The 12994-nt window shown below is 43.6% G+C and overlaps 1 protein-coding gene across 1 annotated transcript; it reads left to right on the forward strand.

Annotated features, from left to right (window-relative positions):
* The first annotated feature begins 4695 nt into the window (after positions 1–4695).
* On the forward strand, positions 4696–12994 carry LOC129868663 (vascular endothelial growth factor C-like). The gene is made up of 7 exons (XM_055942839.1): positions 4696–5284; positions 8147–8360; positions 9823–10013; positions 10210–10340; positions 11145–11248; positions 11462–11798; positions 12604–12994. The coding sequence occupies exons 1-7, from the start codon at positions 5189–5191 to the stop codon at positions 12716–12718; spliced, it is 1188 nt and encodes a 395-aa protein (XP_055798814.1). The 5' UTR covers positions 4696–5188; the 3' UTR covers positions 12719–12994.

The raw sequence follows: 12994 nt of genomic DNA on the forward strand, positions 1-12994 counted from the left end.
TGGAGTTTTCCCAAAAGGCACCTAAAGGACTCAGACCATGAGAAACTAGATTCTCTGGTCTGATGAAACCAAGATTGAACTCGAAGGCCTGAATGCCAAGCGTCACATCTAGAGGAAAGATGGAACCATCCCTACGGTGAAGCATGGTGGTGGCAGCATCATGCTGTGGAGATGTTTTTCAGCGGCAGGGACTGGGAGACTAGTCAGTATTGAGGGAAAGATGAACGGAGCAAAGTACAGAGATCCTTGACGCAATCTAGCTCCCGAGCGCTCAGGACTTCAGACTGGGGCGAAGGTTCACCTTCCAACAGGACCACGACCCTAAGCACACAGCCAATATTTTTTATTTGTAATAAATTTGCAAATATTTCTAAAAACCTATATTTGCTTTGTCATTATGGGGTATTATGTGTAGATTGATGAGGGGGATTTAAACCATTTTAGAACAAGGCTGTAACGTAACAAAATGTGGCAAAAGTCAAGGGGTCTGAATAATGTCAGAATGCACTGTGTGTGTATACGCAACTCTAGATTCGTGTCAGGGCTATATCTCGTGGAAGTATGAAATAGTATGAATAACTTAATCAAAACACGTTTCAATAATTTCAATCATTATTTGAAAATGTTGGTAACCCCTTGTATGAAAGTGATAATTCCCTCAGAGCCGGTATTTGGATTTTTTGCCGGCCCTCAACTTCATGCCAATATATCCTACAAACACCGGCTTCTCGGGCATTATCACTTAAATATATACTGAGTGTGCATACAAAACATTAAAAGACACCTGCTCTTTCCAGGTGACCAGGTGACCAGGTGAATCCAGGTGAATCCAGGTGAAAGCTATGATCCCTTATTGACGTCACTTGTTAAATCCACTTGTGTAGATGAACGTTTTTAAGCCTTGAGTCATGGCTTGTGTATGTGTTCCATTCAGAGAGTGAATGGGCAAGACAATAGCTTTAAGTGCCTTGAACAGGGTATGGTAGTAGTTGCCAGGTGCACCGGTTTGTGCCAAGAACTGCAACACTGCTGGGTTTTTCACGCTCAACAGTTTCCTGTGTGTATCAAGAATGGTCCACCACCCAAAGGACATCCAACCAACTTGACACAACTGTGGGAAACATTGGAGTGTTATGCTATGAATTTCATTGACTCCACATAACCAGTCACGGTAAAGGGTATATTTTCCCGTGCATATAACTTGTCTTGAGGAAGTCGAGTGTATATACACATACCAAAAATGTGCATATTAGCTATTATTTTTACTGTCAGGAAGTGCTGAATTTTGCACAAATTTCTTGAAAACAAAGAGTCCAGACATTGCAAAAACGGCCAAGTTACTTCTGCTGTGAAACTATTTAGCAATTCTGGAAGATGACACCCTCCCTTCATAACCACAAAAACCATAAAAATAAGAATTCAGAAGAGGGGTTGGATATAAAACGAAACGTAAGGCTGAGTGATGACAATCCACAGATGAATAACTGTAATTTATGCTGATCTTTCATGGACAGTTGCCCTACTTATCTCATTAACCTGTATGTGACTGTTTGTGACACTAGGGGGTACCATTGCACACAATTTATTAACAGAGTTCTAAGAAAATAGCCACTCAGCTACATCTCAGATTGACACTCACCAACATCCTCTCACTGTGTGGCCACCTCACGTACTTTCTATAGCCCGTTCTATTACGTCATTATGAGCCAGACAGCTTGGCAGAGCACTTGGAGTAACTTCAGACTAAACCGAGACCAACTTTTGCTTCTAATAAAACCCCCTCAGTGATACAATAGGTATGAAAGCGATGCCCACTGTCAGATAACAAAGAATTCTCCCTACTGTGCTCTCAGCAAAGGACATTGCTGTATTAACCTTTCGAGCCCTTTCCCAAACTTTCCTGAAAGCTTGGCATTTTACGAGACGTCTGAGGGCTATATTTGTCTGAGACAAAATAGTTTGAGAGGCCTTCTATATTTAAAGGAATTACAAAACAAAGCCAAATAAAGGCTTCGCTTTCAGGGTTGACATCTGAAAAGTTCTGAAACCTCCATCTCTAATGAGTACATACAGTAACATAGATCTGTCTTGGTTCTATGATAATGGTGTTTGGGCTCATGTTTTCCTGTGAAACCATTGAGGGCCCCAGGCCATGGCCCACAGTGTATGTGGGAGAAAGACAACATTCCATCGTGTTTCCTGCCATTAATCCAGAGCAGGTTCCTGGGAACCTGCCTGTCACTCACATCGCAGAGATTTACTGGGTCTGAGGCTGGATCTGAAAAGCTTCCGCCTTGTTCTCATGTCTCACCTGCAGCCGTTGTCTGTAACGTTACGCACTGGGATGACACTTCAATTATCTTTGTCTTCTTCTATTCGGCAGAATAAAACACATTTTCCGCCATATGTTGCCCATCAACCCTTCGACGTGATTAGATCACATCTGCTAAGAGAATCTACAGAGATCTATTGCATCTAACAGCGTGTCGTTTATGAACCATGTATACCAACTTCCTGCTTTACACATCCTTCAAAATGGACACACGTGCACATTTAACGTGCCAATCCGACCATATTTGATTTTATTATCTACTTTATGGTTATTGTCTACCAATCCAGCTATATTGTAATCCCCCTTTCCTTCACAACTTAGTCTTTGCCTCATTGTAGAGTTCACGTTTGGGAGTTGCGTTAGGTGCGAGCTCCAACACGTCCCCAATAGTAAGGGATCTACCGCACACAGATATCTCAGATATGCACTGGCAAGACCTGCTACTGTGCACTACAAAAGCCTTGATCGCCTCCAGCACTAAAAGGCACTAGCAAGATTTGTACTCATATAATTTGACATTTAAAAAGGGTATGTGGAGTGGAAGAGAGTTGTGGCTCGGGAGAGGAGCTGTTCAATACTACTGTGTCATGCAGAATATTGTCTAGTCTACAAACTGGAGCAATCTTTGGTAGTCCCAATGAAGAGCTGTTGAGCTTACAGCCTATGATGGCCAGCTGCTGGCTTTCACACTGCAATACCACTCGTCTTCCATCTACTTTGTCTGTTACTCCAACTTAGAGACAATTCATATACAGGACACTTGTGCACCGGTTATACAGTATGTTATGTGAGTGTGTCTCAGTTTGAAAACAACCAGCTGCCCCCCACAAAAAAACTCCAGACTACAGTATGTCTCTATCATCCAGGAGAAAAGGGGGAAACAGAGCAGCTGTTGAGAGGAAATGAGTGTTTTGGCTGTGGGAGAATTGAATTAGCCAGATATTGTAGATGGGGAGATGTTCATTAGGAGCAGGATTAACATGGCCCGACTTGAGAGGATCGAGCCCATTAAGTGTAATGACTGTGGCTGGCCAGAACCGAGCCATACTCGCTGCCTGGCTGGCTGTCCCCACGCCAGCAGCATGATGACGACAGATGTATAGCAGTTGTACACTAGGTGGACTCAAACAACCGTCTTCAACAAGTAAGATGCAAGACTGCTTTGCAGATATTGATTAAAGACCATTGCATCAATACACTCGTCGGGGGGAAAAAAGGTGCTATCTAGAACCTAAAAGGGTTCTTTGGCTGTCCCCATAGAAGAACCCTTTGAAGAACCCTTATTGGTTCCAGGTAGAACCCTTTTGGTTCCAGGTAAAACCCTTTTGGGTTCCAGATAAAACCCTTTCCACAGAGGGTTCTACATGGAACCCAAAAGGGTTCTACCTGGAACCAAAAAGGATTCTACCTGGAACCAAAAAGGATTCTTCTGTCGGGACAGCCAAAATACCCTTTCGAAACACTTTTGGAACCTTTTTTCTAAGACTGTGCCAAGGAATCAGGGAAGTCAACTTCTCAGCATAGCCAAATTCAATGACTCAAAATGTGTAAATCATTTCATTCAGCATAGTAACTCATAAACAGCCCTATCTGTACAACTAAAATAATAATAAATGCCATTTAGCAGATGCTTATATTCAAAGCAATTTACAGTAATGCATGTGTACATTTTTACATATGGGACCCCGGCTTTACGAGCACTATGCTCTACCAACTTAGCTACAAATGACCACAACTCCTTCTGCTGCTCAAATCATCCATCAAAATAAACATGGTTGTACAGTTGGACGGACTATTCACTCACTAGGTCACCATGCCAGCATTGACACCAATGTCAGGGATTCACAAAGACAGGCATGACATATCTGAAGTTTACTGTAGACTGTTAGCGATGGGAGGGTTGAGGAGGACAATCATACATCACATAGCCGTAGGGAGATCATGCAGTTTAGTAGGTTATGTTTTGATAGCATTGAATCATAGAATGAGTGCTTCTGCTTCTCCCCTCTTTACAGAACAGTACAGCAGACCACCCTGAAAAGCAGGAGGCCAGGTGGTATGGTGATAAGAGATGAGGCCAAGTCAGATACGAACACCTTTCAGGTCAAGCACATTGCCTCAGCATGTTATAGGGAAATATACAGAGTGAGCATTTGAAAATAAGAGATTATACTGTAGATATGGAAAATATAGCACCTTAAAAAGTGTGCTCAGAGACAACAGTACTCACTGGTACACAGGCACACACACACACACACACACACACACACACACACACACTAACTCCCAGTCTGGAGAGGCGGTGGCAGCTCCTCCCAAAACAAAGAGAGTGAAAGAGAGAGAGAGAGCGAGAGAGAGAGAGAAAGGAGGGCACTTTGCCGAGGGAGCCTGCCTGCTGTCACATGTGTCTGCTCTCACTTCCTCTGTACTCGGGCTTCACAGGAGACAGACACAACCCTACACTCTCTCACCCCATCTGGACCTGCAGGACCCCTATGGAATCTGGCCTCTCAATCTCTACACCTCTTTCCTGATTAAGATCATCTACAAGGATCTGATTCCAAATACAAAGCCTTCAGAGGGAAACTCAAGGGAGTAGCGATGGGAATACTTGGAATGAAACAATGAAAGTTGTCTCACATGCTGTATGAAGTGAAAGAAAATACTTCCTGGAGGAAAATGCTGTGTTTGAAAGGCACTCTACGGGGCTCATCTTATCTCAAGGTCAGTTCCTGGCTAAGGAACGAGGAGATCCTTGTGCTCTGTGGGATGAGAGTTCAACTGTGGGGCATTAGCTGATCCTTCATCATCTCCCCCTCGTCCTCCTCCTGCTCCCCCTTTCATCACCGACACACTATGTGGATATTATCTTTAGTCATTTGGATTCTCAATGTCACCAATCTCACTCATGGATATGACTATGATGAGTACCCAGGTGAGGAGGACACAAAGGTGAGTAACTAACGACACACGCTGCTGCTTTTGGATGATGTGTCCTATTGTACGGTACGGATAAGAATTGACCAGACGATGCTTTTTCTGATGAACCTTCATTATGCTCGGAACTCTGATTTCAGCACAGAAATAAATAAAGGCATGCGAAGGTAATAGACTACTGTTCTTGACTACATCAGTTTGTTGACTAAATGAGTTGTCTCAGTAGTAAAAAAAATATATATATAAAAAAAGAGACAGGCGGTTTCCTTGTTACTCGTCAGTGCTTTCACTACAGCGGGTCTGTCTTTATTTGGCAATAAAACATCCTCCTCTGCTTGTGGCTACATTGTGCATCATTAAAGGTGAATGACTTAGTCATGTTGTACCTGTCTACTTCCACTATTGCGGCGGGTAGCAGACGTCTGCCTTTGAAAAGGTTGAATGGAGAGAGGGACTGTCAATGTGGACAAAAGGAGACGAGTGAGGTTGAACAGCAAAAGTGACTATGGATGGTTACAATTGAGTTGGCTACTTGGTTTAAATTGTGAGGTAAACTGACAATGGGTTGTGTGTGATGACAAACACTCACCCTGAGCACTACGAGCGATCGTGTGGGAGGCCTACACCGTTTATCTTATGGTCAGCCATGACCTCATGTTGCCAAGGGGATGACCCCATGTTGTGTGATCTGAGCAGGAGCTTACTGTCAGCCACAAGCGGAATCACACAAGCGGCTTACATAAAAGTTCACATTCAAAATGTGTATACTAAACATTAGAAGCAGCTACAGTGCCTTCAGAAGGTATGCATGCCCCTTGACTTATTGCACATTTTGTGTTACAGCCTGAATTTAAAAACTATTAAATATGTATTTTTCTCACCCATCTACACACAGTACCACATAATGACAAAGTGAAAACATGTTTTTAGATTTTTTTGCGAATGTATTGAAAATGAAATACAGAATTATCTCATTTACATAAGCATTCACACCTATGAGTCAGTACTTTGTAGAAGGCACATTTGGCAGCGTTTACAGAGCTTTAAGAGCTTTCACACCTGGATTGTGCACTTGCCCATTATTCTTGAAATAAATTCTTCAAGCTCTGTCAAACTGGTTGTTCATCATTGCTAGACAACCATTTTCAGGTCTTGCCATAGATTTTGAAGTAGATGTAACTCGGCCAACATTCCCTGACTTCTTAGTAAGGAACTCCAGTGTAGATTTGGCCTTGTGTTCTAGTTATTGTCCTGCTGAAAGGTGAATTCATCTCCCAGTGTCTGGTGGAAAGCAGACCAAACCAGGTTTCCTCTAGGATTTTGCCTGTGCTTAGCTCCATTCCATTTAAAGCTCTCCAGTCCTTAATGATTACACACATACCCATAACATGATGCAGCCACCACTATGCTTGAAAATGGAGAGGGGTAATCAGTAATGTGTTATATTGAATTTGCCCCAAACATAACACTTTGTATTCAGGACAAAAAAATTAATTGCTTTGCAACATTTTTTTGCAGCATTACTTTAGTACCTTGTTGCAAACAGGATGCATTTTTTTGGAATATTTTAATCTGTACAGGCTTCCTTCTTTTCACTCTGTCAATTAGGTTAGTATTGATGAGTAACTACAATGTTGTTGATTCATCCTCAGTTTTCTCCTATCACAGCCATTCAACTCTGTAACTGTACTCTGTAATTGGTCTCGTGGTGAAATCTCTGAGCAGTTTCCTTCCTCTCCGGAAACTGAGTTAGGAAGGACGCCTGTATCTTTGTAGTGACTGGGTGTATTGATACACCATCCAAAGTGTAATTAATAACTTCACCATGCTCAAAGGCATTTTCAATGTCTGCTTTTTTATTTTTTACCCATCTACCAATAGTTGCCCTTCTTTACAAGGCACTGGAAAACCTCCCTGGTCTTTGTGGTTAAATCTGTGTTTGAAATTCACTGCTTGACTGAGGGACAGATAATTGTATGCGAGGTAGTCATTCAAAAATCATGTTAAACACTGTTATTGCACACAGAGACCATGCAACTTATTATGTGACTTGTTAAGCACATTTTTACTGGACTTATTTAGGCTTGCCGTAACAAAGGGATTGAATACTTATTGACTCAAGACATTTCAGCATTTCATTTTGTTTTAATTGACTTGTAAAAAAAAATCTAAAACTTTATTCCACTTTGACACTATGGGGTATTGTGTGTAGGCCAGTGACAATTCAGGCTGTAACAACAGCAACAACATGTGGGGTGTGAATACTTTCTGAAGGACCTATAACGTATATTTGAATATGTCTGATAGTGAACTCAAGGCTTTCATCTAAATATGGAGACCTTTGATTGGAACAGACATAATAACCTTGTTCCTTATCTCTAGGAAAGAACTTGGCTGATCTCAATGGAAAAAAAATATGATCTTGCCTTGCTTTGTTTTCCTTGGGCTCAGAAAGACAGTGCTCCATACTGGCTCAATTTCCATTGCATCCCTGACAGAAGTGACAGTCTAGCATTACCAACCTGGAGAAAAAAAATAACAGCATTTGTTTCCATAAGAGATAATGACAAGGTAGCACCCAGGCTGCTTGGTAAGTGTTGATCTCTGAAGCAGACAGTGATAATGTTACAGTGATGCCCTTAGGGTTCTTATCATAGTAGTGACAGATTACAACTTAGTTACAGACAGTTCTGACTTATCAAATGGTCTTTATTACAAACATGTTTTTGTCTATATGTTGAGATACCCATCTGTGTCATTTTATATATTATTTTCTACATATTATATTGCAGTGGATGATCAACAAACTGAATTTTGGTAGGTCAAAGACACAAATTTGAAGTTCTCATTGTTCATTTTTCCCCGATTCCTCATCAGGCCCCGCTGGTTGGCGAAGGCCTTAGTGGTTTGGACACAGTCTCCAACGTGGACGAGCTGGTGGAGCTGCTGTACCCAGAGTATAGCCTGGTGCAGCACTGCCTACGTAGGAAAGCCTTGCACAACTCCCCTCCTCTCCATGCTGAAGACGATATCTGGGCCTGGGGCAAGCCCAGGGAGCTGGCACTGGTCAAGTCTGACAGCGCCATTGAAGGTAAGGCTCTTCAGTCGAATGGCCAAACACCCATTGAGAGAGAACGTTGTCTTCCTACTTAAAAAGGAGGAACTGCTAGCGTGATAAACCCCCCCCCCCCCCCCCCCAAACCCACAGATGGGAGCAGTACAGCTGTGTGTCGTCGTTAAAAGGAGAGAGAAAAGCTTATTTTCCTAACAGTTAAAGAGGCCCCTCTCTCTTCCCTCCCCACTCATCAGAGACTGAGTGTTCTCTCTCTGCGCTCTAGTTGAATAAACTAGCTGTGTCTGCTTCCTGATCACAGGAGCTCATCACAGAAGATATAGGCCCTACTGGAGAGCTGATAAAGGCTGAGCGGACCATCATAACCTAAAGGACAATGATAGGAGGTGGCCTGGCCTCAGTTCACCCATTCACACAACAGACCTCCAGATGCTATTGAGAGAAACTTGTAAAAAAATATATAAAAAAAAGGGCACATTACAAAACTGTTGATCATGCTCCATTGCCTTTCATTGACCAACCCCAACCTCTATGAAATGATGCCAGAAACAATTCAAAGAAAGGACATCAAGATCCCCAGACTAAAGCTAAGCAAACAGTCAGATCCAGTGACTAAAGGTCTTATGAAGGAAACAGTCACGCTGGAAAATCGACCAGTGGCAGAAAGTAGGACATCAGATTGAATTAGAAGACATTAAACAATGATACTTTACAAGAGACATCCCAAGATGAAAGAGCTGGCACGGTGACGGGCAAACACAGTCAAAGCCATCTATTGTGTCCTTCCATCAGACAATATAACAGACGTTCATTGGCCAGACGCCAAGTTGTCTAAAAAGGTTAATATCATTAGGGCTTAGCTTTTCTCATTCTCCTCTCTTTGAGTATTTGCAGTCTGCTGTCCTCATATCCTGTCACCGAGACAAATTGCACATTATTACGGTGATCATCCAACAAGAGAAATTACACTAAAAAGGAAATGATTTGTTGAATTCAATCTTTTAAAAAATGGACATTAATCTTATATTTCCTACACAATGTGGCTGAGTGGGTGGCGGTGTGGTTCTGTGGTTAAGTTATTGGGATGGGCTTTCCAAAAGGAAATTGCCCATTACACATCAAATTGTAGGTGGGGACGCTGTCAATGAGGCTGCAACCAATTAGCGCAGCAATATAGCCTAATAACGCAGCTACATTATTACCTGGGTGGCTTAAGATGGTCAATAACAGAATGTTCCTGACGATTCTATTCCACATTAGTCAGGATATTCTCTAGACCTTGGTGGTCCTGTGTGGCTCAGTCGGTAGAGCATGGTGCTTGCAACGCTATGGGTTCGTTTCCCGCTGGGACCACCCATACGTAAAACGTACGCACGCTCAACTGTAAGTCGCTTTGGATAAAAGCGTCTGCTAAACGGCATATTGTATTATATCATCCCTGATAACCTGTCTCTGTTAACGTCACTCCACTCATCCCCAGTCATTCTGGAGGAGATCCAGCGTACCATGTGTACTCCTCGGGAGGTATGTCTGGAGGTGTCTAAGGAGTACCCGGAGAGCACCAGTCACTTCTACGTGCCTCGCTGTGTGTCTGTGCACCGCTGTGGGGGCTGCTGTCCCCAGGAGGGTCTGTACTGCACCAACACCAGCCACATCTACATCAACAAGACGGTGAGCAGCGGAGGACAAACTAGATATCATTCGACATTTTAAAATGACGCTACTGTACAGCGTAACACTTTACATCAAGTCGCTCTTATTCCCGCGTTGTACCAATGTCACAGCTAAAGTAACAACATTGTATTCAATAGACACAGAATCCGAATCTTAGTCATTGACACCGTGTTGTTTCCCCCTGTGGCCTCAGCTGGTGGAGTTGTCTCACCGTGACCGCTCTATGGTGATGGTGGCGTTCGTCAACCACACGTCCTGTGAGTGTCTGTCCAAGAGGCCCCTGCACTCCGTCATCAGGAGGGCCGCTGTAGCTCACCTCACCGTGTGAGTGAGTAGTGAGGACTAGTCAACTTTAAGACGTAACCTCTGACGCTGCCGATCGAGACACAATGTGTACACACACACATTTCATTATTATTAAAGGCCCACTGCAGTCCAAAAATTGGGGGTTTTCCTGTGTTTTATATAGACGGGTTGGCTGACAACGTCACAAAAAGTGTGCGTGCGCATCGATGCCGCGCCAACAACTGTAACCACTCCCAGAAAAAAGAAAGGAATTGTTGTTTTTTTACAATTTTAATTGAAAACAATCACAGTAAGGTACTTAATTGTTACCGAGAAATTATTTGATATTGAGATAAAAATGGCTGCATTGGACCTTTAAGGAATAGAGTATTTGATTCATATTAAACAACATCGTCCAATTTTAATGCAATGTAATAATATAGCTGACTGACTAAGCCAAGGATACTAAACCATTCCATCTAATTCTATTTTATGTGGACCAGCATCTGACGATGCAAGTGGATGAGCTAGACCATCAGCTATTCCGTCACAAGTGCTTTGCGTGTGCATTTGCTTTTGAACTGAGGCCATGGAGAAGAGGCCATGTTTCCCCCTGCTCTCTCCTCGTCTTTCGGTGTCCAGCCTAACTGCTCCAGACGGTTGTGTGTAGGCTGTCTGCCAGGCCAAGGCCAGCAGGGAGGAGGGCCAGGGGATTCAGTTCCCTCTCACAGACCGCCCATGGTGTCCAGCCCATTCACAGGAATGCTTTGTGAGAGTAGCGGTCCCCCTAACCCAAGACCTCTGATCTGATCCTGGCCTGTGTGTCCCTCCTTCCCTCTCCAGGTGTTCCCCGCCAGATGTTCCCTGCAGTACAGGACTGGTCTGGGACCCCACCAGCTGCCTGTGTGTTCCCATGGACACAAGCTCCTTCTCAGAGAGAGAGCTAGGTAAGTTCAAGTAGCCCGTACCCATACAACCCCAGTACAGTCGTTTCCGTTTGCCATCACCGAGAGATACTGTAGCTCATAGGTCAGAGAGTTGGTAAATTAGAATGATATAATGCCTCACCGCATTGAAGTGAAATGTACTAAACCACATGTCTGTCTAGAGGTCAAGAAGTGACACTAACTAACATCTCTCCTCTCCACCATCTGTTGCAGAGCCACTGGAGTCAGCCTTGCTGGAGCTGTGTGGCCCCAACAAAGTCCTGGATGAGGACAGCTGTGAGTGTGTGTGTCAGAACGGTCTGACGGAGGCCAGCTGTGGGCCAGGCTGGCGTCTAGACCAAGAGTCCTGTGAGTGTCTCTGTGAGGACCAGCCCGGCCCATGGACTTGCCCACCCAACCAACGCTGGGACCCAGATCTGTGTGGCTGTGTGTGCTGGGCAGAGTGCCCACGTAGTCAGCCTCTCAACCCAGAGACGTGCCTGTGCCAGTGCAGGGAGAGTCCTCACACCTGCCTGCTGCAGGGCAAGAGGTTCAACGCACACAACTGCAGGTAAAACAATAGACTCTAAACACAGATATTACAACAGAAGAGGGTGAAAGTTCAAACACTTCACATTTCATTAGGCCTAATGACACGGGTGGACATCCCCATTGCCATTTCTAGAAAACTATGAAGTACTATTCCCAGAACTATGACGCGGTCAAAGTAATAATACGCGCTTGACCTAAGTGTGACAACTTGGGAACACATAGTATAAAGCTCTAACTCCTATAGCTACAGGTTATTTTCATTTGGCAAGAGCAACACACAACCTGTTCCACTTAAAGAGGAGACAGAGAGGAATTAAATAGACGAAACTCAAACTTAATGTGAAGTCTGAATCCAGATACTGTATCGGTATCATGAGCAATACGAGTTTCAGTGGAATCTGTTCAAACGTAATGATAATTACACAAATATTATTTCACACTTCCGGATAATGACAAGACATCAATGTGAAGAACTACTCCAACATGAGAATTCATATCCTGTTTTTCGTCCCTTCACAATGAATCTGGATAAGCGAGGCAAGGCACCTGCCACATTTCTTTGGAATGTAGAAACCAGATTTTCCAGAAAGCACAGAATTCCCCTCTCTTGCGAGAGATAAAACATTATTATTTTTAATGTTCTATCCAAACATTGGAAAGAGTTAGAGCATGTTTTATCAATGAGACAATGGGGATTGGTCCGAGATCACACACACAACTAGCTTACACACGCAGGGTCATGCAAGTGGGTCACAGTTGAGTTGAAGCTACAGTACATTGCGTAAAACCAACTGTTCTGTCGGTTTCTCTTCCCCTCCACCAAGCTGTTACCGGCTGCCCTGCAGAAAGCCACACAAGAACTGTCCAACTGGCTTCTACTACAGCCACTACGTCTGCCAGTGCATACCCAACCACATGAGGTCAGAGGAGTGGAACTGACAAAGCTGGTGTCACTAGCACTGGTGCCAAACTGCAATGTACTGTAACTGTATGGTGAAATAGAGCAGAAATGAAGGCTGACCTGACTACAACCATTGTCCACATGGGCCGGAATGGAGAAGAACGTGTGGCAGAGAGGAGACTGACCAAATGGTATTCTATACTCAACAATAATATAAACACAACATGTAAACTGTTGGTCCCATGTTTCATGAGCTGAAATAAAAGATCCCAGAAATTTGACATTTGCACAAAAAGCTTTTTTCACCCCCCCCC

The sequence above is a fragment of the Salvelinus fontinalis genome, chromosome 13 (assembly GCF_029448725.1).
Source record: "Salvelinus fontinalis isolate EN_2023a chromosome 13, ASM2944872v1, whole genome shotgun sequence".
NCBI classification, from domain to species: domain Eukaryota; kingdom Metazoa; phylum Chordata; class Actinopteri; order Salmoniformes; family Salmonidae; genus Salvelinus; species Salvelinus fontinalis.

What these genes read in the sequence shown, in the direction of transcription:
- LOC129868663 (XM_055942839.1), top strand. Translation starts at nt 5,189, where the DNA reads ATGTGGATATTATCTTTAGTCATTTGGATTCTCAATGTCACCAATCTC. An exon ending in GCTGTAGCTCACCTCACCGT is followed by an intron (nt 10,341 to 11,144) that starts GTGAGTGAGTAG and finishes TTCCCTCTCCAG; the next exon opens with GTGTTCCCCGCCAGATGTTC. An exon ending in TTCAACGCACACAACTGCAG is followed by an intron (nt 11,799 to 12,603) that starts GTAAAACAATAG and finishes CCCTCCACCAAG; the next exon opens with CTGTTACCGGCTGCCCTGCA.